At 49.2% G+C, this 27,395-nt stretch overlaps 1 protein-coding gene across 1 annotated transcript in view; it reads right to left on the bottom strand.

Moving 5' to 3' along the window:
• Positions 1-326: 326 nt before the first annotated feature.
• Positions 327-27,395, bottom strand: part of CCDC28B (coiled-coil domain containing 28B) — a 72,310-nt gene continuing 45,241 nt past the window's right edge. The window contains exons 5-6 of the mRNA XM_073670578.1: positions 5,141-5,163; positions 327-710 (exon numbers count right to left, since the gene is read on the bottom strand). Coding sequence (XP_073526679.1) covers positions 635-710; positions 5,141-5,163 — 99 coding nt within the window. The 3' untranslated portion in view covers positions 327-634. The remainder of the gene's footprint in view (positions 711-5,140; positions 5,164-27,395) is intronic.

Genomic DNA, 27,395 nt, shown 5'->3' with positions numbered 1-27,395 from the left:
TGAGTACCACCATCCACCCGGAGTGTTGACCGCTACAGCCAATCACTGGACTCAGCAGTTCTGACGATAAAGACTGCGTAGGTCATCAATATAAAAGTAGTGGACAGCCTCTTTAAACTTCCTGCTGAACATCTGATCATAGGTATAACCTTTTAATTGTTGTAGCATTTTACTGTTTTTTTTATCTCAAGTGTCGGCACCATGTTGGGGGTTGTAGTTTCACAACAGTTGGGGATTACTATTTTGGATCCAGGAACTCAGCTTTAATAAATAACTGAACAACCTGTTCATTATATATTAGGCTTTTTATTAGGAAGTGATGAGTTCATTCCTATATTGCTAGTATTAAAACAATGTTATGTTGTAGACTAAAAAAACCCGTTTCCTCTTCTAGTATAGTCCCTTAAAATTGCAGAATTTTCTATATTGCTTGTTGCCAACTATATCTGCTGGAACGTAAATCCATGCATTTCCTATCTTGTGCTTGTACCCCCTGTAGGACAGCGGGTTCTTGCCTATTCCTCCTTCTCTTTAGAGTTTCTGAATAGCATCACAGAACAGCGAGGACCTTTTTGGACTTGTGGACTCCTGTATGGTGAGTCTTCATTGTCTTGTACTGGATATCCAGTCCTCCCTAGTGGATACTCTCTGTCATATCTTCATTAGGAGATGGCGGCGCATTCTGGTTTTCTGCCAGGTTGAGTTTTTGTCTAAGGATTAATTAAGGATGTATAAGAAAGTGATTGCGTGAGTTTGAAAAGTTTTTAAGTTTTCCTTCTCTATCAATTAATTTTCAGCCCTCTTTTTTTTCACTCAAATATCTATCCATCGCCCAAGTCCTGAAGGCTTTGTAATATGTGCAGTATACTGCCTTTGTTCTGCCACCATCTGATCCTATTCATATTATACTGCCTAGAGCAGTAATTGTATTTTATTATACTTTTATTTTATAGCGAGGGAGGAGGAACCAAGAGGGAACTTTCTAGTACAGTTTTAAACTATTTTACACATACTTGTGTTGCCAATCATACTACTAGAATACTAATATACTAATAGAATATTAATGAGATGCCAAGTGTCCACTGGCCATTTCTTAGCCAGTGAAGTGACCTGTGCTTATGGCTGGAAATCTTCTCAGGCCCTGCGTAATGTCTGTAACTGTCTTCACGTCTGGGATTTTTATTGCACATTTTATGATACAAAGGACAACTAAAGCTGTCAGGAGCTAAGAGGATAGGTTTGGGAAAGTTTACAAGAGCCCAAGACATTTCACTGTTTAACAAATGCCCAGCTGACAATTGGTATCTACAACCCCAATTCCTAAAAAAGTTGGGACTGTGTGAAATGTAAAGAAAACAAGAATGCAATTATTTGGAAATCTCTTATAGTCATATTTTTGTTATGATAGAGTAGTAACTCACTCAGGAAAATAGGTAACAAACTAAAAACTGCAGCTGACCCTGTATAGACTAGAGATCCTGACCCGCAGTCCCTAATGGTTCCTGCAGGAGCAGAGATAGCCCTAACCACTGACTAAAAGATGGCAGCTTGGACCTATGTTGCCTGAAAAGTCATCGAGCTCTTCACGTTCCTTCTAAAGAACTGGAGGGCTATGCAGAGCGTAAATTACCTACAAAAGATAAAGTGTGCTGAAAAAAGGAAAGATCCCAGAGTGAGTAAAGAAAACCACAAAATGCAAAATAAAGTATAAAGTACATACTGTTAGATTATATGCCGCCTATTTCCTAAAAAGAAACAGAAAGTAGGTGCAGAGTAAAGAACAGAAACAGGAAGGAGATAAACCCTAGCTGGAATTTCACTGACTGGCTTTAAGCTACAGCAGAATGGCTGAACATCCCCAAGAAACTATCACCAGCAGGAAGTGGAAGCAGGGGGAAAGAATATAAAGCTGCACCCGAAAGATGATAAGGCTATGTGCCCACGATGCAGAAATGCTCAGGATTTTTTCCTGAGCGTTTCTGCATCTCCCTGGCAGAAAAAACGCATGCGGATTGTACATGCGTTTTTCCTGCCAGGGACATGCGGATGTGAAGCGTTCTTCACTTGCATTTCCACATGCGGGTTGACAAGCGCTTTCCAAGCGATTTTAGCATCAAATGGAAAGTGCTTGACAACTTGGTCACACTATATAAATCCATGCAAACAGCATGGATTTATATAGTGTGACCGAAAGAATGTCAAAAAATAAAAAAATACATTTATACTTACCCTCCTTTGGCCCGTGCTGTCTTGCTTCACCGTCCCGGCTGCCGGCAGCGGTAGACTGAAGGACCTGCCAACGTCAGCGTCACGTGACCCGTCACATGACTCTGACGTCAGCGTAGGTCCTTCATTCCATAGCAAACTGCCGGCATGAGGAGGAGCGCACCGCGGGCCGCCAGAAGGTAAGTATATATTTATTTTTTATTTTATTCTTTTTTTACAGTTTTCTATGGTACCCAGGTCCGGAGGATAGTCTCCTCTTCTCTACACCTGGGTACCATCCGCACATTAGAACGCATGGAATGCGCATCTACATATACAGTGATGCGTAATCCATGCGTTCCAATGCAAGTCAATGGCGGCGAAAACGCAGCACTTCCGCAAAATAATTGGTAGTGCTGCGTTTTTTTCCGCAATGATAATCCGCAGTGGAAATTATCATTGGGGGACATGGCAGGCCTTCTACCATGCGTTTTTTAAGCGTTTCTGCAGCGTTTTTACCGCTGCGGAAACGCTTAAAAAACGCATCATGGGCACACAGCCTTAGACAGACAAACGTAAACACCTGTGTTATGCTAAACAAGACAGCCAGAATAACAGAACCAAAACACTCAGAGAGAAGGTGTGTCTGCTATGGATTGGCGGACTGAGAAGCCGACCACAAAACACTGGCTCAAGGGTTCGAACCCAGGAGCATGACAGTTTTATTCACAACAGAACATAGAACACAGATCAGTAGGTGAAATTTAGATATTTTTTTTCATTTCATTTGAAACAACTCATTTCTGGCAGCAATACATCTGAAAAAAAAAGTTGAGTCAAGGTTAACAAAAGGCTGGAAAATTTTGAAATGAGTTATTTTTCAATTTCACTCAAAAAAAATATCTAACTTTCAACTTCTGATCTATGTTCCGTGTTCTGTTGTGAATAAAATATGGCTATAAGAAATTTCAAAATCATTGCATTCTTATTTTATTTACATTTTACACAGTTTAGTTTCCAACTTCTTTGGATTTGTAATTAGCATAAATTATGTGAGTGATTATAACCTCGTTTTCTCAGCTATGCTACCAATATGATCAGTATGATTGGCATCACAGGTATTTACAGGGTGTTTCCCAAGATAGTAACTTGCTGATTGCTGGGGGTCCAACCCCCTGAGATCCCCAGTGAGCACCATTTGAATGGAGTGGAAGTCAATCATATGCACCTCTCCAATTCCAAAATTATCTTCAGCAGTCCCATAAACAATGAAAGGAGCAGAGCTGTTCATGCTTGACCTCTGCTTCATTCAGACAGAGCTCTGCAAAATGGACAGCAGTCAAATCCTCCAGCGATCAGCAAGTTCTCTCTATCCTAATATCCCTATGGACATTTCATAACTTACTATCTTATGAAAACCCCTTTATAATCGTTTTGTTGACACCTATCAGTATCAGCGGTTTGTACAGAGGTTAAAACTGCGAATTCTTTTTAAATACGCTCATCAGAATATATATTTTATTATTTATCACTCTTTTTAATAAAGAAGGAGAGAGCAAAGTCACACTATCAGTATTTGGTCAGTATTTTACATCAGTATTTGTAAGCCAAAACCAGGAGTGGGTGAAAAATACAGAAGTGGTGATGTGTTTCTATTATACTTTCCCTCTGATTGTTCAACTCCTGGTTTTGGCTTACAGATACTGAGGTGAAATACTGATCAAATATTCAACGTGTGAACGTGGCCTTACAGTATCATAGTATTTAAAAAAAACAAATATGGTGCCCAGTGACCTGAGCAATTTCAGCAGTGCTCTTGTCCACCTCCTCTTCAAAGTCTGTGCAATGTAAGGGACATATATGGCTCACGCACAACAAGTCTCAATATATCGAGCCATGTATGAATTTTAGCACCACTGCAATATTAACAGCAGCGGTGCTCAGCACAGTCGGGGACAACTCATAGCTCAATGCTAATAAAATGTAACCCTTTGCTTTTTCATCAGAGGAGCCTACTAATTGGATGTCACTGTATTGTAAGTGGAAAATGTAAATGCAATATGAACCACATTTATTTCTTTAATCTTCTCTGTCCTCCTAGCCGATTCTTTGTGCATTTAGAAAGATGAATGAAATTCATTTAAGCATTGCCACAAAGTGTTTCTTCAAAATTAGATAGTAACTGAAACAGTCTGCAAGTTGAACACTAGATGGTGCCATTTTCCTATTAGTTTATGTAATGAGCTGTAACTATATAGAAGTATGTAGAAGCATGGTAGAATACCATTACAGCCTATACATGATGGCTACCAGGTTTCTGACATCTGAAGGGTTATTTATGTGATGGGCACATTAGTTGTAAAAATGGACCTTGCATATTTCTCTGCTTAAAGATGGATATGGAGCAATAATCTCCTGAGCCTTTTCTGGGTTATATGAAATGTCCAGAGCACAAAAATATCAGGCAGTATTGATCCTTTTATCCCATAGAGGTTCCAATCATTGCTCTAACTGCTCATTATCATTCGAACCAACCAAACTATAGGTAAGGTCACTATAATGTTAGTGTTTCTAAAGTCACATACATCTCTTTACTACTAATCTTTTACTAAGCATAATGGCAAGGTAGAACACAATCTTGTCTGACTGTCTTGCACAACTATAGAAAGTTTTGTGAGGAGCAGTGATTTACATCAAGGAGTGATGGAGTAATGGTGATGTGTCCTCCTATCTTTGTTTACTTGATATGTTACTTAAAGGGGTATTCTGGTAACTAAAACAATGGCATATCCTCAGGATTGTATGGATCCTTTATCCAGGACTTGTAGTGATATCTTCTACTTTCCTGTTTCTACTTGAATTTTACTTAAAGTGGTATTCAGGTAACTAAAACCATGGCATATACCTCTTACGCAGGTATTACTGAAAAGGATACATGGAATTACTCAGTTCTTCCAGCTGAAATATAAGATGTTCATTGTGTTAGGCACTTGAATATCAGTCAGATAAAGTATAACTAAAATGAACATAATCAATATAACAATACTATGACATGTATTTCCTGTACAGTAAATAAAAAAACAATCCTTCTGTGGAACAGTCTATGTGATTGAGAGGCTGCACACATCATGGAAGCCCCCCTCTGAAGGGGGTCTCATGGTAACACATACCCCCCTCACTATTGTTATGGCAGTTATGTGGATTTATGCTGAATCTAATCTTCTACTGTTTTTATCTTGGGTAAAAAGTTCAAGACAGTAAGCTGTAGGGACCATGAGCAGGTTATAGGTGGTTTTCAGCCAACAATCCTTAGTGCTTTTTTCCAGGTCTTTGATTGGTCCTTCTTATAAAGAGCAGGAAGAATTTCGCTATTTTAAGAAGCAATAATGATTGGTTACCACCACAGCCTCACTGAAGATCGAAGAGTGAAGATGGACACCCTCCTGCAGCAGGTGATCCACAGGGCTCAAGAGAAGGACAGTGCCGAATGGCTGTGGAGCTGCCTAGCTTTAAAACCTACATCTACCACGGAGGAAGAAGCAGCTTCAGCGTCCGGATCATCCTGTCCAGCCCGCCCTGCCGAAGACTCCCCACCGCCATCAAGGAGAAGCTGGAGCACTCACGAGTCGCCTATTTACCACCAGCGACTTCCAGCAGGAGCAATCAATGCATACCGGAAGCACACGACAGCATCCAGCACATGCTTCCTGTGAAGTTGCACAGCCCTCTGTGAAAATTGCAGATACAGGAACTTCCGGAGCCGGTGTCATCAAGAAGTGTGGCGCCCCTGCGGGTTCAGTCGCCACGGAGGTACTGCATCTCACCTAGAGTTGTGGTACCCCACTCTCAGGTAAGGAGGGAGTACTACCCGGGACCCACACACCTGCATCCAACACACTCCACCCCAGTAGGGAAGGGCGAGATTGCTCCTAAGGGACAGCATAGTCCCTGGTCCCTAGCTGGAGATTGGAACCATGTAGTGGGTGTGGGTGGAGGAAGCAGTTCCGGGGAGTACCGTCAGGAAGAGTATAAGAGGGGGAACCATCTAGAAGCAGTGAGTTCAGACAGTTGAGAGTGAGTACAGAGGAGATACAGTTGGGAGTGGGAGCTCAGAAGGAGCTCCGCTCAGGAGAGAGGAGAGTGGGCCTGATAAGAGAGGCCCAGGAGAGAGAGGACGGGAGCAGAGGGAAGGCTCCAGAATCAGAGGGGATCCCAGGCACACGGTGAGTGCAGGAAGCCACCCGTGCGCCCGAATCTACACGGAAGTGGAGAGATCAGGCCGCAGAGGGGACCGGCCCCTAAACTAGTGGCGAATAATCAGGCTCAGCTAGATAACCAGAGGCTGCTGTATTTGCAAGGTGCAGTAGCCAACCACCATGATTATATCACCGAAAAGGTGGCCGCATAGGGTCCAGGGGACTGTACGTCGCCCGACAAGACCCGAGGCTACCGGCTTGGGACACTGATCGTGAGGCGCAGGGCAGGAGGGCGAGAGCCAGCGCAGGGAAGACGACCGTGAAAGGAACATAGAACTGGGTCCCGTTTAAGTACTCCTGAGATACTTGAGAACACATTTGGAGCAGGGAATTTGTAGATTTATTTTCTTTGTTGCCAGTTTCAAGGAAACAGCTGAATAAAATTGAGAAGAGGGATGGTAGATCAGAGTCGGATGATAAAAAACGTCGTGCTTTTCCAAAAACATTTAATAACTGCCTCCAAGCATTCTCTATTTATTCAGCTGTCCTTGGTGAAAAATTTCCGAATTTATGTAGTGGGCTATTTCAGCGCAATCCTCGAGGCCTATCGTAACTTTGGCGGCATGGCATGGCTTAGTTACAATTGGGCTTTCAGACAGAAATTAGCTGTATATCCCAATATAACTTGGGAGGTGAAAGACGTTGGACTCCGGATTAATCTCATGCTCCCTCAGAGACATTCCTTCAATAGGCAGTGAGCGTTCCTTTGCCTTTAACGAGGCTTCATGCAAATAGCTCAATAATTGCCTATTCCGGCATGAATGTTCATTTTGCAGGGGGTCACAGCCCATGTCAAAATGTTTTAAAAAACCGTCACAAAATAGCCAGCAGATTAGCAGTAAAGAATCTAACATTAAAGGCTATGACCCCTGTGATGCTGGAAAAAATGCTCCCTTGGCTAGGCAATTACCCAGACCAGTCGAGAAGGGACCTGTTATACCAAGGTTTTTCCTATGGTTTTTATGTCCCTCCTTCTAAAGGGGTTGGTTGCAACCATGATAGATAATTTACCATCCATACTGATCTTCCATGATGTTGCCAAGGATGAAATTGTGAAGGAATTAGAACTAAACAGTATAACGGGCTCCTTTTTTATATTTCCCCTCTGGGAGTTGTGCCCAAGAAGGAAGTGGGTTCGTATAGGCTAATACACCACTTATCTTACCATCCACGGTTTTTCATTGAATGACCAAGTCGATAAGGATTCATCCTCAGTAAAATATTCATCCTTTGACATGGCAGTTGATATGCTTAAACAGTTTGGCCAGAATGCTTTAATGGCTAAATCGGACATCAAGTCAGCGTTTAGGCTTTTACCAGTTAACCCGTGGGTTTTAACTCCTTAGGTTTTTATTTCAATAACCTTGATAAATGCTTACTGATAGGCTTTCCCTTTCCTGTTTCTATTTCGAGACATTTTCATCCTTTTTACAATGGGTGGCAGAATCCAATTAAAAAAAAGGTGATACTCTACACTACCTCGATGATTTCATATTCGTAGGCCCCCAAGATTCTAAAATCAATCCACTCAACAATTTTATTTTCATCTGCGAAAAATTTGGTATTCCCATGTAACTCCGTAGAATTCCTCGGTATATCAATAGACTCGGCTAAAATAGAATGCTCTCTCCCTAAGAATTTTTTTTTTAATTAAACAAAACAATCAAAGCCATTTTATTAAAAGATAAGGTCACATAAAGGAACTGCAGTCCCTGTTTGGTGTAAGCGTGGTTTGTGGTCCCACTGGGCCATGAACCGAGAAGTGCCTGGAAGGGTGTGACTAGGGGCCTCGCAAGATCCGACCACGGACGCACGGCGGCTTAATCGACTCCGTGGTCCGAGGAGGTGGCCCGGGTGCTACTCCAGGGCAGACCTCGGTCACACAGCTGTTGACCGACACTGGGATATGGAGGAACGGGCAGGTTCGGCTGGTGTGTAGATGGCAGGCAGGTACTAGTGGGCACGGCTGATATACAGGCGGGCAGGTACGGCTGGTATACAGACAGGCAGGTAGACAGGCTGGATAGGGACAAGTACAGACTGGGATGCAGGAGCAGAGCAGCAGGTGCAGACGGGAAGAGAAGCAGAGCAGGGGAGAGCAGAGAAGCAGGTGCGGACAGGAAGCGGAGCAGGGCAGAGCAGAGCCGCAGATACAAACAAGAAGCAGAGCAGGGCGGAGCAGGGCAGAGCAGAGCCGCAGGTGTGGTCGGGAAGCGGAGCAGGGCAGAGCAGAGCCGCAGGTGAGGATGGGAAGCGGAGCAGGGCAGAGCAGAGCCGCAGGTGCGGACGGGAAACGGAGCAGGGCAGGGCAGTGCCGCAGGTATGGACGGGAAGTGGAGCAGAACAGGGCAGAGCAGAGCCGCAGGTGTGGATGGGAAGCGGAGCAGGGCAGAGCAGAGCTGCAGGTGTGGACGGGAAGCAGAGCAGAGCTGCAGATGAGGATGGGAATAAGAGCCGCAGGTGCAGAGCAGGGCAGAGCAGAGCCAGGCGGGAATGCCGCAGGGCGCGGCCAGGCGGGAGTGCCGCAGAGCGCGGCCAGGTGGGACAGAACTCTGTTCACAAGGAATAGACAATGGGACAAGCAGAGCCAGATACACACAAGGTACTTGCTATAAAGTAGCAAGTGGACACAGAACTCAGAAATAGAAGTACAGAGACAACGAGTTCGAGTTAGGTACTGGTTCAGACACTGCAGGATGAGAAGGAACAGACAAAGAGGCTAACAGGTAAGGGGCTAGAACACTGTTCAGACAGGAACGAGGTACAGGAACGGGCCTGGGTACTCAGCCCCCAGGGTGGCAGAAACAGACTAGAAGTCTCAGGTGCAGGACACAGGCCTGGGTATACAGCCCCCAGGGTGGCAGAAACAGGCAAGATACGAGACAGGACCTGGCAACTCAAAGTAGCACAGAACACACTGTAAGAACGTGTTGCTCGGTCACCTCCCACTGGGTGGGGGTGCCTTAAGTATCCAATGCCTCACAGCAATAGGCTGGGGACGCATTAGGAATGTGTGCACTGTCCCTTTAAGAATCAGGAACTTCCAGCGCCACCTCCCTAAGCCTGCAAATAAGATACATGCACACAGCAAGTAGAGGAGCATAGTGCACAGTCTGGACTGGTTGGTAAGTTGGCTGTCTTGCATGGTGGGAGATGGTAAGCCACGCCAGCACGCTGCCAGGGATGTTACATTAGGCATGTTAAATTTCGCACTAAAAGTTATCCCAATGGGTAGAGTTTTTTCCAGACAATTATACAATGTGACACCTAGTTTTATCTCACCAGGATCTCACATTAGACGAGGTTATGAGGCCAAAGAAGACTTAAAAGTGTGGCTCCAATTCCTATTCAATTTTGATGGTAGATTGTGCTGCCAGAGCCCATTTATCTCGGCAGATGCTTTGCCTCTGTTATTTTCATCGAACAAGAACTACGGGTACGGTTTATTATTCTCATCACACTGGTTAGCAGAACAATGGCCTGAATCATGGGTTCATAGCGGAGTAGTTAAAAATCTGACTGTTTGGACCTTTTTCCCTTTTACTATCAATTCACCTTTGGTTCCCTCTGCTTAAAAATAGTAGAATTTTAGTTACTTCCAATAATCAAGGTTTAGTTTTCTTCATTAATACTTTGTCTTCCAAGAATAGATGGGCAGCCAAAATTATCAGATCCCTAGTTCTCGTTTGCCTAAAATTTAATATATGGTTGAAGCCTCATTTACACATGATGAGAAATCGTTAATTTCTGAATCTCTGTGTCACCGCCAGTGGTCACGGTTCCGTCAGCTGGCTCCAGACGGGGAATTGGGAAGGAACAACTTGCCCATCTCTTTGGGATTTAATTTGGGGATAATTCCATACTTCTTCAAGAAATCACTAGCTGACCGAACATGGGCTAACTACTCAGCCGCATGGCACCAGTAGGTGAACTTTTCCCTAAAAAATAGTCTCAACTATTCACTTGAAAAAGACTTCCTGAAGTCGAAACGTTGTGTTACTCATGGCAGAATTTTAAAAAAAATCTTTTTACTATCACCTCACCCTGGGGTGGACGCTGTCTACATTGATTTTGTTGACTTCAGGCTTACTAGTCAATGACATTGTATTTAATAACGCCCACATGCTTGTTTTCATCAGGAAATAAAAAACTGACTGGGGAGGGGGGATGTGGCACCCCAGGGGTCTGGTTTCCATAGTAATAGCAATATTACGTCTGTGAGCAGGTGGGAGGTCTCCTGAGCAGGAATCCTAAGCATGCCACACCTCCTGCCCAGTCCTGGGAGGGGAAGAACTTCCCCTAGATAAACTGGGGCTGAGGCAGGGTTAGGAGAGAGGAGTTCCAGACAGAGACGGAGTCTGGTCTGGACACGCAGAAACAGGGACAGATAGACATCAGGAGCTCTGTAGGAGCCAAGGAGAAGCGCCAGGGGCTGGAGCTGTGCAGAGCTCGCCCTGGGAGAAGGTACTAAAACCGGACACAGGAGTCCGAGGCTGTGGGGACTAAGATATACCCAGCAGCAGAATCCATCCGGCAGGGGATTCCAGGTCCTCTGGCCATAAAAGCCCGGAGGCTCAGTCACAACGAAGGGACCAGCACCGCCATCCCGGAGCGGAGGCTAACAGGAGGCCCCAGGTCACCAGCCATACGGGTGAGCACCACACGGTATACCCAGGGACGTGGGCTACTTGTAACCGCCGAAAGCAGGGTAGCCAGGAAGGGTACAGACTAACGGGAAGGCCTACAACTCCACCTGGCCAGGGGAACTCCGGCTTACTCGCAGACTAACCAGGCCCCAACTACTAGCCAGTACTCCCGGGGGAATTTGCCTTGTACCATCAGTAAAGACCCTGAACTGTACCCTCGCGTCTCCGTGCTTCCTTGTCGCACCATTAGTGCTGGGACATCCACACCATCACTCCCAACATCAACCTCATCCTCTGCCCTGAGGCCATACCCCTCCCGTTGGGGGTTATACCATCCACGCTGCACATCCGTACCACCGGCCTCAGCGGACTGCCCTGCAGCGGCGGCTTCATAGCCGCATTCAACGGGTGGCGTAGTCGGACACTAATACCATCATACCAATAACTGTCACTTAGTTTGACCACCCTGGGCACGGACCGGGTCACCGCCACACGAAGACTACTACCCCCATCGGATCCGGCTCCGGGTATTCCCCGCGCGCACGCGCGCCGCACTACAGCACTGGCCCAGGGGGCGCGTCAACTTTGGCGTAGTCGGCAGGATTACGTGCCCGCAACCACCGGGTACTGCGTGCCTGAAAAAGAGACTTTTATACTTACCTGTGGTGAAGTTTCCCGCCGTCCGGAGTCGCTTCCCGCCATCCGGAGCCGATTCCCGCCATCAGACGCCATCTTGGACCGTTTCCCGCCGTCTTCTGCCTTCTTCCCGCCATCCGCAGCTGCTTCCCGCCTTCGGACGCCATCTTCGGGACGCCGCACGGGAAGAAGAGGGGCGTGGACTCCGAAAGCCCGCGAGAACTGAAGCCCCGCCTCACGTCCGGACGTTGCGTAAGGTCCTGGAAGGAGCCCAGCAGACGCCGACGTCACAGGAGCGCGACGGAAGGTCCTCAACCCTGACAATCCACTGCGGAGCCGCGGCCTACGGAAGAGGATCATCGCAAGGTAGGCCACGGTCCACTAGGGGGGAGGAGGATGTCGGATACGGAGGAGAGCTTCACCGCCACAACCGCCGCCAGCGCCACCGCTGCTGCGGTCATGCCTTTCACCATGCCCTATATCCCGGGGGCAGCCTGGCTACCCCAGTACTCAGGGGAGTCACATACCCTAAATGACTTCAGAGAAAGGCTGGATAGCCTCTTCCAGGTGTATCCCCTCACGGAGGCGCAAAAAGTGAGCATCCTGGTGGCCCAATTAATCGGGGCAGCCCAAAGGGAGGTAAAGTCCTGGCCACCTGGGAGGAAGAGGACTGTCAGAGACATACTAACCCGGCTGAAAGACACATTTGACACCCGCACCTCAGCCGAAATAAAACTAAGATTTTATGGGTGCAAACAACGGGCACATGAGAGTATAAGAGACTATGCTCTAAACCTACAAGAGGCCCTGAGAGCCATTAAGCAGGCAGACCCTGACAGCGTGGGAAATGAAGATAAGCTGTTAACTGAACAATTCATTGAGGGTCTACTGTGCAATGCCCACCGAACCCAGTTGCGGGCAATGGCCTTACAGGACCCTGACCTGGACTTTGCACAGTTCAAGGACAGAGCCATCCGGGTGCTCCGAGAACCGGCACCAGGTGGCGCTGTGACCCACAGGCGCCCTGCTATCACTTATCACCAGGAGACGGCGTCCTTGTCTGCAGGGCCTGTGGGAGCTGATGCGCAGGCTTTAAACAATGACCCAGCTACAGACCTGCACCATCAGGTCCAAGAGCTAACTAAAAGCGTTGCCGCGCTAACCCGAACTGTGCAGTCTTTACAGGTTTCTACTGCAGGGAAGATCGAGCTGGCATCCGGACCGGAGGACATCCCGTGGCGCCGACCAAGGAGGACCCCACCGGCCAGAGGGAGACCCAGCGATCGATACAACGAGGACGGACGACCTATTTGCCGCCGCTGCAATCAACCCGGACATGTGGCAAGGTACTGTCATTTAAACGGGCACAACCTGGGGTAGAGGGCCAACCCCCAGGCATAAGACCATCAGGCCCATCAAACTGGCGTGATAAATACGTAGGGGGACGTCCAATCTTGCCTGTGGTACTGGATGGCATTCCTATGAGTGCCCTACTAGACACTGGGTCACAGGTCACCACCATCCCGTACGTGCTCTTCAAGCAGTACTGGAATGATTCGGACATAACCCGCTACCCAGACGACGACCTGAGTATCATCGCCAGCAATGGTCAGCCCGTGCCGCAGGTGGGATTCAAGGAGGTGACCATTAAAATCGGTAAAGTCGAACTAGCGGCACAAGGACTGATTGTAGTGGACATCGACCGTCATGAGAGTCACCCTAGAATCACCCTGGGAACCAATGTAATTGAAAATTGTCTTGCAGAGGTGATTCTCATTTTACAGCAGGTTGCCAAGAACGCCAGTTCCGGCCAGCAGCGTGTGCTCCAAAAAGAGATCCGGGCACTGATGAAGCGGCAACAGGTGGAACTATCTGGTGGTGAGATAGGTAGCGTGAGAATGTGTGACCCGTTCCCTATTGCCATGCCCCCAAAAAGTGAGATGATGATTTGGTGCCGGGCAGCTATTGGTCTAAGAGGTAGAGACTACCAAGCAATGGTAGAACCCGTCTACTCAGATAGTAGGCCCACCATTTTGACAGCACGGGGGGTGGTCGATGTACGCCATGGGAGGGTGCCCGTTCGCATCATAAATATCGGTGAGAGAGAAGTACACCTGCCCCGGTATGCCACGCTAGCTAAATTGTTCACCATAAACCAGAATTCTGTACAGGCCGTGGAACCCTTGCCTCCATCTCAACCAGAGGAAGGTAACGGCTCTAAGAAACCAATGGAGGACTGGTGTCAGCAACTACATCTGGGTACTGACTCCACTCCCTCACACCAGAAACAAGGAGTCTATCGGGTGGTTCAAGAGTACGAGAGAGTGTTTAGTAAACACCCGTTAGACTTCGGGCGAGTAAAGGGGGTAGAACACCACATCCCCACGGGAGACCATCCTCCCATAAAGGAGAGATACCGACCCGTACCCCCTGCACACTACCAACACGCCAAGGGGATGCTTAGAGACATGAAGGAGGCTGGGGTAATCAGGGACAGCTGTAGCCCCTGGGCAGCTCCACTAGTCTTAGTGAAAAAGAAGGACAACACTATGAGAATGTGTGTAGACTACAGGAAGGTCAACTGTATCACACACAAAGATGCGTACCCGTTACCAAGGATAGAAGAGTCCTTAGCTGCATTAAAATCTGCTAACTTCTTCTCTACTTTGGATCTCACTAGCGGGTACTGGCAGGTTCCTGTAGCAGAGGCAGACCGGGAGAAGACCGCATTCACCACCCCGATGGGTCTCAGCGAATTTAACTGTATGCCGTTCGGGCTCTGCAACGCACCAGGAACCTTCCAACGGTTGATGGAATGCTGTCTGGGACACCGGAACTTCGAGACGGTCCTGTTATACCTGGACGATGTCATCGTCTATTCCAAGACCTACGAGGACCACCTGAAACACCTGGCAGAAGTGTTCGAAGCTCTGGCAAACTACGGCCTAAAGGTGAAACCCTCCAAGTGTCACCTCCTGAAACCAAAGGTGCAATACCTGGGACACCTGGTGAGTGCTGACGGAGTGGCTCCTGACCCTGATAAGATCACCGTGATTAAGGACTGGCCAAGACCCTCCAGCATAAAGGAAGTGCGGCAGTTCCTCGGGTTGGTAGGCTACTACCGAAGATTCATTCCCAGTTTCACCAAAATGGCAGCCCCTATGCAGGACCTCCTGATAGGTCAATCTCGAAAAGCCAAAAACCAGAAGCCGCCCTTCAGGTGGGAAAAGTTGGAAGAGGAGTCCTTTTGCCAGCTGAAGATGGCCCTCACGGGGGATGAAATCCTGGCATATCCAGACTACAGCCAGCCCTTTATCCTCCACACGGACGCAAGCAACATCGGGCTAGGAGCCGTGCTGTCCCAGATCCAGCAAGGAAAAGAACGGGTAATCGCTTACGCTAGCCGAAAGCTACGACCCACCGAGAGGAACCCTGAGAATTATAGCTCATTCAAGCTGGAGTTCCTGGCAGTAGTGTGGGCAGTGACCGAACGTTTCAAGCATTACCTTGCCTCCTCCAAATTCATCGTGTACACGGATAACAACCCGTTGACACACCTGGACACTGCAAGGCTCGGTGCTCTGGAACAGAGATGGATGGCTCGCCTGTCCAACTTTGAATTCACCATCAAATACCGGGCAGGACGCTCCAATGCCAACGCGGATGCCCTGTCTAGAATGCCGAACTTACCGGACCTAGGGGAAGATCCAGAAGATCTGGAAGAAGTTGAGCTCCCTGCGTTCCACCGTCATGGAATTACCCTGTATTCCCACCGTGTGAAGGACAGGCGCTCCGCGACGTTCAATCCCTTGCCCCACTACAACTGGGCGGAGACGCAAGACAGTGATCCCGCAGTCCGTCTGGTGAAGGAAATGCTGACCCAAGCCGATGCCAGTCTGGACCCAGACGCCCCAGAGGAGACTAAGCAACTGTGGAAGGAGAAAAGTAGGCTGTTCCTCTACAGGGAGTTGTGCCGGAGAATGGTTAACTCTCGAACACATGAGTTGACCTGGCAGGTAGTGGTCCCCAGACGAGACGCGGCTATGATTCTGGAGGCGTACCACAACGGAGCAGGACATTTCGGGTGGAAGAAGCTGGAGTTCTTGTTGCGTGAATGGTTCTACTGGGTAGGCATGAGAGGAGCCATCGAGAGGTGGTGCAGAGACTGTGGACCGTGCCACCTAAGAAGGAAGGACCGTGCCAGCCAGAAGACTCCCTTGCAGCCCATCATCACCCGACAGCCACTGGAACTGGTAGCCCTGGACCATGTGAAACTGGCTCCAAGCAGATCTGGGTATGTCTACGCCCTCACAATCGTAGATCATTACTCCCGGTTCCTGGTGGTGGTCCCGGTCAAGGACTTAATGGCTCAAACAGCAGCTAGAGCCTTCCAGCAGCACTTCTGCCGTCCACACGGGTACCCGGACCAAGTGCTGACAGACCAAGGGCCAGCCTTTGAAGCGGAAGTCTTCCAGGAGTTCTGCAACCTGTATGGCTGCACGAAGATAAGAACAACGCCCTATCACCCTCAAACCAATGGACTCTGCGAGAAGATGAACCAGGTGGTGATAGACCTCCTGAAAACATTGCCCCTGGAAGAACGCAGTATGTGGCCTGAGAAGCTGCCTGATCTGGTGGACCTATACAACCACATCCCTGTAGGTTCTACCAACTGTACCCCGGCTTACCTAATGAGAGCGAGACCTGGTAAGCTGCCTATCGACCTGGATATGGGAGTCCTGACGCCCGAGGACACCTCGCCAGAGGCAGACTGGGATACAGAATGGCAGCAGCAGTATCGGAAAGTACAGGAGAGCGTCGAGCGAAGTCTGTCTCAAGCTAGAGAAAGGCAAGAGAGGGCTTATAATCAGTATGCTCCCGCTATTCCCCTGGTACCTGGAGAGCAGGTCTTGAAGAGGAAAAGACGGCTCCACAAGTTGGACGACCAGTGGGAGAGGGACCCGTACACCGTACTGCCATCAAGCCATGAGAACCCAAAGATTTGCGTGATCAGTAAGGATGGAGGAGAAACCACAGCCGTTGTCTCCAGAGACCACCTGAAGAAGTGTCCCGAGCAGCTGCAAAACCCTGAAGAAGAAGATCAAGAAAACCCTCGACCCGCAGAGGAAAGGGAAGAAATGATCAGGACTGTACTCGGAGACTTCCCCCGGTCTTGGACACAAGTAAACGGTGCTGTTCTGGTACCCGTCCTCACCTTTCTCCTGCCAGCCCCGCAAGTGCCTACAGAGGAACCGGAAGAGCTGGAAGAGCAGCCGGCCCAAGAGGCAGAAGAGTCCACACCAGCAGTACAGGAGGATCAACCCTCTGCTAGTAGTGAGCCTGCCGTGCCCCGAGTGAGCCAAAGAGTGCGCAGAAAGCTGCCCAGCTTGCCCATAACACCTCCTACACCCTGTAGTGCAGGACCAGTGAGTGAGCTCCGTAGGTCCACTAGGGTTACCAGAGGCCAGATGCCCGTACGTTGGAGAATCTAAGTTGGTGTAGCGCTGGCGTCCCTGCCCTCTGCTAGGCAGGGACGCTGCTCCCCTCACCGCTCTGCTCCGTGCCCGGCGTCCTCTCCCCGCTCTGCTGTCAGCGCGCGCTCCTGCCCGGCGTCCTCTCCCCGCTCTGCTGTCAGCGCGCGCTCCGTCCCGGCGTCCTCCTCCTGCTCTGCTCTCGGCGCGCGCTCCTTCCCGGCCCCTGTGCTTAGGGCGCGCGCGCGCGCGCTCCCCTCCTCTTAAAGGGGCCGCGCGCGCCGCCCTAAAGAGTCCCCGGCCAATGGCCGGAGGACTTCATCATATAAAAGGCACCTCCTCCAAAATGGAGGTGCCCGAGCAATGTTGTTTGCACCTGTGTCTCACCTGTGCTTCAGCCCTCAGGTCCCGTTGCCAGTTACCTGCCAGTTACCTGCCAGTTACCTGCCAGTTACCTGCCTGATTCCTGCCAGTTACCTGCCTGATTCCTGCCTGAATACTTGTTACCTGTCTGCCAGTCTGAGGTCCGACGGTCTGCCTTACTACTCCTGTCAGTCTGTCTAAGGACCAGCCTGCCCGCTCACCTGGGAGCGCATATCAGCTACCTGCCTGCTTGCCTGAGGTCCGACGGTCTGCTTTACTACTCCGGTCAGTCTGTCTATGGACCAGCTTGCCCGCTCACCTGGGAGCGCTTCTCCGTTACCTGCCTGCTTGCCAGCCCGGAGGCTCCGTTGTCACGTGCTGTGACCACCAGCTATCTCAGAGACTCTTGCCCGCTCACCTGGGAGCGCATCTCCGTTACCTGCCTGCTTGCCAGCCCGGAGGTCCCGTTGTCATGTGCGGTGACCACCAGCTATTCCAGAGACTCTTGCCCGCTCACCTGGGAGCGCTTCTCCGTTACCTGCCTGCCTGCCAGCCCGGAGGCTCCGCCGTCACGTGCCGTGACCACCTGCTATTCCAGAGACTCTCGCTTGCTCACCTGGGAGCACCCATCTACCATCTGCCTGCTAGCCTACCCGGAGGCTCTGCCATCACAGGTCGTACCTACCCCTTACCCAGAGACTGCCCTGATCACTTGCCGTATCTCCCTGTCCGTTCACCCAGAGACTGCCCTGATCACTTGCCGTATCTCCCTGTCCATTCATCCAGAGACTGCCACCCGCTCCCTTACAAGGGCCGCCCCCTTGTATAGTAGCTCAGAGGTTCCGCCTCCCGGACCCGTTACAGTTTGCTCGGGCCATGGAACCCGGTGGCACCCAAGCTCCCTCGCTCTCGGACCTCTGTCTTGAACTGTCCCGTCAGAGGTCCCAACAGGAGACCATCCTGGGTCACCTGCGGAATGTTAATACTCGCCTGAACACTCTGTCTGATCCACCAACAACCTCCGCCAGTACCATGGTATCCTTTTCCGGACCCCGGCTCTCTGCACCTCCTCGCTTCGGAGGCGACTCCGTCCTGGCTCGGGGCTTCATAAATCAGTGCACCCTGCATTTTGAACTATTATCCCACCAGTTTAACTCCGACCGAGCCAAAATTGCCTTTATCATGTCCCATCTCACCGGGGAGGCCCTGGCCTGGCTAAATCCTCTATGGGAGAGAGGAGATCCCCTGGTGTCCGACTTGCCTGCCTTTCTCATGGCTTTCCGGAAAGCCTTCGACGAACCCGGACGGAGGACCTCATCCGCATCTTCTCTGCTTCGCCTCCGTCAGGGAAGCCTCACCGTGGGCCAATATGCCATACGGTTCCGTACCCTTGCCTCGGAGCTGGCCTGGGATAACGAAGCCCTGGTATCCGTCTTCTGGGAGGGTCTGTCCGGCCGTATTAAAGATGAACTTGCTGGTCGGGACATTCCTACCACTCTCGATGATCTAATAACCCTTGCCACCCGGATTGACCTACGGTTCCAGGAGCGTGCCAAAGAGGTCACCCGTGAGAGAAGGATTCCACGTCTAGCTCCTACTTTCCAGGAACCCGTCATTCCTTCCGTTTCTCCACAGGTACACTCTCCTGAGCCTATGCAGGTCGACCAGACCAAGATGGTCAAATCCCGTCAGGATTTCCGCCGTGCCGAGGGGAGCTGCTTCTACTGTGGCAGTAAGGAGCATCTGATCCGTGCCTGCCCGGAGAGGTCGGGAGAACGCCTGTATCTAGGTTCACTCAGAGGGGTCGATCTAGACAAAAATAAATCCTCTCCATCCCTGCTGTTGTCAGTCTCAATCATCTGCGGGGAGAATCGTTATTCCGAACTAGCCCAACTTGACTCTGGAGCAGCCGGAAATCTTATTTCACAGTCCCTGGTGGAGAAATTCCGCATCCCCACCAAACCTCTGGCTGTACCCTTGTCTGTTGTTGCCGTGGATGGGGGCCTCTTACCTCGCCCCATCCAATTCATCACCGAATCCATTACTCTGCAGGTGGGAATGCTGCATTCAGAGAGTATCTCCTTTCACGTTCTGCCTGGTCTCCCTCACGCCCTCTTGCTAGGTCTGCCTTGGCTCCAGAGACATGCACCCGTGCTTGACTGGCAAACCGGAGAAGTCCTTCACTGGGGACAGGCCTGTCATAAAACCTGCCTGGTTCCCGTCCATTCCGTCCGTCCCTCTCCTATCCCAGCTAATCTACCTGGACTTCCGATTCCTTATTGGTCTAGTGCTGATGTCTTTGTTAAGGAGGAGGCAGAGACATCACCACCTCATAGACCATGTGACTGCCCCATCGATCCCGCCAGAGTAATGCAGGTGGCTCCCGTGAGTCTAAATTGTCTCCCTCCTGGTAAGACGTTCGTATCGGTACCTGATCGGGAGAGAATCCTACACTGGGGTCATTCGTCTAAACTAGCTGACCACGCCGGTCGGAAAAAGACCCTCCAGCTTATTACCCGACACTACTGGTGGCCTAACCTGCACAAGGATGTTATGGACTTTGTTTCTGCCTGTGTGTCCTGCGCCCGCAACAAAGTTCCGAGACACCTGTCGGCCGGCCGCCTTCTTCCTCTGCCAGTACCTGCTGCCCCCTGGCAGCATTTAGCGATGGACCCTCCTCAATTCCGTCCTGGGGATAAAGTCTGGCTCTCGTCCAAATATGTCCGACTCAAGATCCCTTCCTATAAGTTAGGGTCTCGGTTCATCGGCCCACTGGTGGTCATCGGTCAGATCAACCCGGTAGCCTATAAATTGAAACTCCCGGCCAACTTACGGATCCCTAACTCCTTCCATGTATCTCTCCTCAAACCTGTGGTACTTAACTCTTTTTCTAAGTCTACAGGTACGCCTCCTGCTCTGGTTTCTGCTGAGGACAAGTTTGAGGTAGAGAACATTCTTGCCAGCAAAAGGGTAAGAGGAAAGACCTTTTTTCTGGTAGATTGGAGGGGGTTTGGTCCTGAGGAGAGAACGTGGGAGCCCCGGGAGAACATCCATGCCCCTCTCATCCTAGCTAAATTTCTGTCTGGCCTAAAAAAGGGGGGGCCTAAAGGGGGGGGTACTGTAGCGCTGGCGTCCCTGCCCTCTGCTAGGCAGGGACGCTGCTCCCCTCACCGCTCTGCTCCGTGCCCGGCGTCCTCTCCCCGCTCTGCTGTCAGCGCGCGCTCCTGCCCGGCGTCCTCTCCCCGCTCTGCTGTCAGCGCGCGCTCCGTCCCGGCGTCCTCCTCCTGCTCTGCTCTCGGCGCGCGCTCCTTCCCGGCCCCTGTGCTTAGGGCGCGCGCGCGCGCGCTCCCCTCCTCTTAAAGGGGCCGCGCGCGCCGCCCTAAAGAGTCCCCGGCCAATGGCCGGAGGACTTCATCATATAAAAGGCACCTCCTCCAAAATGGAGGTGCCCGAGCAATGTTGTTTGCACCTGTGTCTCACCTGTGCTTCAGCCCTCAGGTCCCGTTGCCAGTTACCTGCCAGTTACCTGCCAGTTACCTGCCAGTTACCTGCCTGATTCCTGCCAGTTACCTGCCTGATTCCTGCCTGAATACTTGTTACCTGTCTGCCAGTCTGAGGTCCGACGGTCTGCCTTACTACTCCTGTCAGTCTGTCTAAGGACCAGCCTGCCCGCTCACCTGGGAGCGCATATCAGCTACCTGCCTGCTTGCCTGAGGTCCGACGGTCTGCTTTACTACTCCGGTCAGTCTGTCTATGGACCAGCTTGCCCGCTCACCTGGGAGCGCTTCTCCGTTACCTGCCTGCTTGCCAGCCCGGAGGCTCCGTTGTCACGTGCTGTGACCACCAGCTATCTCAGAGACTCTTGCCCGCTCACCTGGGAGCGCATCTCCGTTACCTGCCTGCTTGCCAGCCCGGAGGTCCCGTTGTCACGTGCGGTGACCACCAGCTATTCCAGAGACTCTTGCCCGCTCACCTGGGAGCGCTTCTCCGTTACCTGCCTGCCTGCCAGCCCGGAGGCTCCGCCGTCACGTGCCGTGACCACCTGCTATTCCAGAGACTCTCGCTTGCTCACCTGGGAGCACCCATCTACCATCTGCCTGCTAGCCTACCCGGAGGCTCTGCCATCACAGGTCGTACCTACCCCTTACCCAGAGACTGCCCTGATCACTTGCCGTATCTCCCTGTCCGTTCACCCAGAGACTGCCCTGATCACTTGCCGTATCTCCCTGTCCATTCATCCAGAGACTGCCACCCGCTCCCTTACAAGGGCCGCCCCCTTGTATAGTAGCTCAGAGGTTCCGCCTCCCGGACCCGTTACAGTTGGCTAATTGCTTTAACTATTTTATGTTTACCTGTTTTGTTGTAGCCGTTGCTAATTATGTTTTTCAGTTACAGATTTCTTTATATGGACTGACAGGTTATGGACAGTGAGTAACCGGAACTCTGTTGTAAATATGTTTGGAGCGTAACCCAGGAATGGACTAAAGACTGTTAAAGACTCGGGGCAGGACAGACCCCTACCTGGTTACGGCTCCCTGTTCTTTGGTGAAATGGACACCCTTATTGCTTCCCGGTTACGGACATGCCGTGACCATCTCATGTATTTAATTGTTCCTGTTTATACCCTGTTATGTTTTTGAAAAAAAATATATGTTTAGTCCGGGAGTACTAAATTTCACTAGGGGGGAATGTGGCACCCCAGGGGTCTGGTTTCCACAGTAATAGCAATATTACGTCTGTGAGCAGGTGGGAGGTCTCCTGGGCAGGAATCCTAAGCATGCCACACCTCCTGCCCAGTCCTGGGAGGGGAAGAACTTCCCCTAGATAAACTGGGGCTGAGGCAGGGTTAGGAGAGAGGAGTTCCAGACAGAGACGGAGTCTGGTCTGGACACGCAGAAACAGGGACAGATAGACATCAGGAGCTCTGTAGGAGCCAAGGAGAAGCGCCAGGGGCTGGAGCTGTGCAGAGCTCGCCCTGGGAGAAGGTACTAAAACCGGACACAGGAGTCCGAGGCTGTGGGGACTAAGATATACCCAGCAGCAGAATCCATCCGGCAGGGGATTCCAGGTCCTCTGGCCATAAAATCCCGGAGGCTCAGTCACAACGAAGGGACCAGCACCGCCATCCCGGAGCGGAGGCTAACAGGAGGCCCCAGGTCACCAGCCATACGGGTGAGCACCACACGGTATACCCAGGGACGTGGGCTACTTGTAACCGCCGAAAGCAGGGTAGCCAGGAAGGGTACAGACTAACGGGAAGGCCTACAACTCCACCTGGCCAGGGGAACTCCGGCTTACTCGCAGACTAACCAGGCCCCAACTACTAGCCAGTACTCCCGGGGGAATTTGCCTTGTACCATCAGTAAAGACCCTGAACTGTACCCTCGCGTCTCCGTGCTTCCTTGTCGCACCATTAGTGCTGGGACATCCACACCATCACTCCCAACATCAACCTCATCCTCTGCCCTGAGGCCATACCCCTCCCGTTGGGGGTTATACCATCCACGCTGCACATCCGTACCACCGGCCTCAGCGGACTGCCCTGCAGCGGCGGCTTCATAGCCGCATTCAACGGGTGGCGTAGTCGGACACTAATACCATCATACCAATAACTGCCACTTAGTTTGACCACCCTGGGCACGGACCGGGTCACCGCCACACGAAGACTACTACCCCCATCGGATCTGGCTCTGGGTATTCCCCGCGCGCACGCGCGCCGCACTACAGCACTGGCCCAGGGGGCGCGTCAGGGACACTAAGATTAAATTCTATTTCCGAGGCAGTGATATGCCCAGTTGCCAACCCAAAGAGATGGCTCGAAGTTAGGCCAAAATCTCTGGGCCCCTTCTTAATCCATACTAACATGGAGCCCGCTACCACCTTTCGATTTAATTCGGCTCTAAAAAAGAATGCCTCGCCAAGTTGGGTAAAGAGAATCTGAAAATCTCATCCCACTCCTTCAGAATCGGAGCAGCAACAGATGCTTCCCATTTAGGGCTGTGCGATGAGAGAATTATGAGAATAGGAAGATGGGAGTCTAGGAGGTTTAAGCTGTATGTCCCGCCAGAGCTATCCAATTATTAACTCTAATTCATTTTTCAGGTCCTATGATAGTGTGGATTATTGTACATTCTTTTGTGCACTGGGCTGAGGGGAGAGCAAGCCAGAGGTCTTACACAGAGAATCTATCTTTTCTCCCCCCTTCAGTTCAGGTCTGGTGGCATAGCGTCAGATGAATGAGGTGGAAGAATTTAATTTCAGAAATTCGGAGGTTAAGTGTCCAATGGCCCACTCCTGGTTTAATTATTTTTCATTTAGGGGGTAACGATCTAGGAAAAAATAACACATTGGACCTACTTGCATCTATGAGAAAGGACCTCTCAATATTAAAAATGGAATATTTCCAATCTCGTTTTGTTTTTTTCAGAGATCGTTCCCAGGTTGTTATGGGCTAGCCCAAATTTACACTTCATGGACAAAACAAGAGGATCAAAAAGGGAATGGAGAAGTTTATGCCATTCTTGGGCGGTGTATCATGCAGACATACCGATTTAGAAGGCTTCACGCCGGGTATTTATAGGAGAGACATAGTTCATCTTTCTGAGTTTGACTTGGATATCTTTACCTTAGATCTCCAGACCATTATCGAGGAATGGCTGAGATGTTGTGGGGGGGCGCCATGCCTCTTTGAGTCATGGCATTTGAGGAAAATCGCCCAGTCTTTGCTGGGTGGATTGGATTCTTACAATGGATAAAGTTTGGTTTAGTTATTATGGTTACTAATTATTTTATGCATTAATGATTAATCAGTTACCCATAATAAACATCACGACTATTATTGTTCCACAATCTAGTGTCCAGTGTATTTACTTTTATACAAATGGGTTTTGTGTTACCATGTAATGGTGGATTCTCACTGTGTTTGTAGTGTATGAGTAGTGTATGCAATATACGTCTTGGTGGATATGATAAATGTATCCATAGGCTCCCATTTTCCCGATGGAGGTCTAAAGAGTATTCTTTTAACTTCCTTTGGGCCAGTATACAGTCATTGCCAAAATTATTGAGAATGAGACAAATAGTAATTTTTCCAAAGTTTACTGCTTCATTTTTTGTAATGGCAATTTGCATATACTCCTGAATGTCAAAGAGTGATCAGCTTAACAGCAATTACTGTACTTGCAAAGTCAATATTTGCCCAGAAAATGAACTTTAACCCCCCAAACACATTTCAACATCATTGCAGTCCTGCCTTAAAAGGAGCAGCTAACATCGTTTTAGTGATTGATCCATTAACACAGGTGTGGGTGTTGATGAGGACAGAGCTGGCGATCAATCAGTCATGATTAAGTAAGAATGACATCACTGGACACTTTAAAAGGAGGCTGGTTCTTGGTATCATTGTTTCTCTTCAGTTAACCATGGTTATCTCTAAAGAAACACGTGCAGCCATCATTGCACTGCACAAAAATGGCCTAACAGGGAAGAGTATCGCAGCTACAAAGATTGCACCTCAGTCAACAATCTATCGCATCATCAAGAACTTCAAGGAGAGAGCTTCCATTGTTGTCAAAAAGGCTCCAGGGCGCCCAAGAAAGACCAGCAAGCGCCAGGACCGTATCTTAAAACTGTTTCAGCTGCGGGATCGGACTACCAGCAGTGCCGAGCTTGCTCAGGAATGGCAGCAGGCTGGTGTGAGTGCTTCTGCATGCACTGTGAGGCGGAGACTCTTTAAGCAAGGGCTGGTTTCAAGGAGGGCAGCAAAGAAGCCACTTCTCTCCAGAAAAAACATCAGGGACCGACTGATATTCTGAAAAAGGTACAGGGAGTGGACTGCTGAGGACTGGGGCAAAGTCATTTTCTCTGATGAATCCCCTTTACGATTGTTTGGGACATCTGGAAAACAGCTTATTCGGAGAAGAAGAGGTGAGCACTACCACCAGTCTTGTCTCATGCCAACTGTAAAGCATCCTGAAACCATTCATGTGTGGGGTTGCTTCTCAGCCAAGGGAATCGGCTCACTCACAGTCTTGCCTAAAAACACAGCCATGAATAAAGAATGGTACCAGAATGTCCTCCAAGAGCAACTTCTCCCAACCGTCCAAGAGCAGTTTGGCGCCCAACAATGCCTTTTCCAGCATGATGGAGCACCTTGCCATAAAGCGAATGTGATAACTAAATGGCTCATGGAACAAAACATAGAGATTTTGGGTCCATGGCCTGGAAACTCCCCATATCTTAATCCCATTGAGAACTTGTGGTCAATCATCAAGAGACGGGTGGACAAACAAAAACCAACAAATTCTGGCAAAATGCAAGCATTGATTATGCAAGAATGAACTGCTATCAGTCAGGATTTGGTCCAAAAGTTGATTGAGAGCATGCCAGGGAGAATTACAGAGGTCTTGAAGAAGAAGGGGCAACACTGCAAATATTGACTTGCTGCATTAACTCATTCTAGCTGTCAATATAACCTATTGGTACTGATAATATGATTGCAATTATATTTCTGTATGTGATATAAACATCAGACAAACACTAATAAAAACCAGAGGCCAGCAGATCATGTGAAAATATAATTTTGGTGTCATTCTCAAAACTTTTGGCCATGACTGTACTGTACATTGCTATGCTTTGTTTTACTTTGTGGTATAGTAAAAACTATTTTATTCTATACAAAAATCATAACCCACACAGTATACTGGTTTTTTTTTAACATGGGGGACTATGGGCAACATATGACACTGTATGCCTAAAAAGTAGAGTCAGTTGAAAGCGCCGATTGGTCATATATGTTGGGAAATTCTTCCAACATATACCTAGGACCTATACTGCAATCACAGCATGAATTGGCAGGAAGTGCCCATCTGCCTATAGTGGAGAGTATGCCAGTGGATTAACAGAGAGCAGTGTCTCTGAAGCCTGACAGATAGTTACTACTACTAAGTAGTGATTCCAATTATATAAAACGGATATATATAGTGATAGGTGCATAAAAAAACATATATGAAACTCACATGGTACTTTTTTAGTGGAGAGCACATACAATTTTATTTATTTTTTTCTAGTGATTCTTTTACTTTTTACTATGAGTCCTTGCGGTAGATAGATAGATAGATAGATAGATAGATAGATAGATAGATAGATAGATAGATAGATAGATAGATAGATAGATAGATAGATAGATAGATAGATAGATAGATAGATAGATATTATGGACATTATGAAAAATAAGAAGTAATGATAAATAATGCATGAAAGTGCTAGGAGTTGAGAAGTAGTTGATTGGAATCAATACTTGGCACCATTCCCACTGTGTCTCATCTACAATGTGGAACACACATTCACATTTTGTGGTTTATCTCAGTAAACCACTGAGACATCAGAGAGATTATAGAGATTTTAAACTGTCAGGAAATAGTGCAGCCTTGAAATAATAATAAAGAATTTTACAGTGGATTTAATAGTTAAAGGGAATCAGTCAGCAGAATGTTACTATGTAATAGGAGCGCATCAGGATGCAGGGGAAGAGAGCTTGATTCCAGGACTGCTTAGTGTGTTTTGGTTAGAATCCCTATTTTCTCTTGTGCAGATATAGCAGTGGTCAGGATGCTGAGCTGTGTCCAACCTCGCCCACACCCTGACTGGCAGTTTTCTGAGTACACTGTGTGTTCTTAGCAAGCTGCCAATCAGTGGTGGGGGAGAGGTTACCCAGATTAGCTGGACTGGCTGGCATGCGACACCTAGTTCGGCAGTGATAAATAATGTCTTGCTGATAAAACACTGTTTGCATTGAAACTACAGCACACAGCGTAATA

The sequence above is a fragment of the Phyllobates terribilis genome, unplaced genomic scaffold, assembly GCF_046119375.1.
Source record: "Phyllobates terribilis strain yellow unplaced genomic scaffold, ASM4611937v1 Scaffold_2__4_contigs__length_985480577, whole genome shotgun sequence".
NCBI classification, from domain to species: Eukaryota; Metazoa; Chordata; class Amphibia; order Anura; family Dendrobatidae; genus Phyllobates; species Phyllobates terribilis.
Note: the sequence above shows the minus strand (reverse complement) of the source record. Positions and strands in the feature narration are given on the sequence as shown.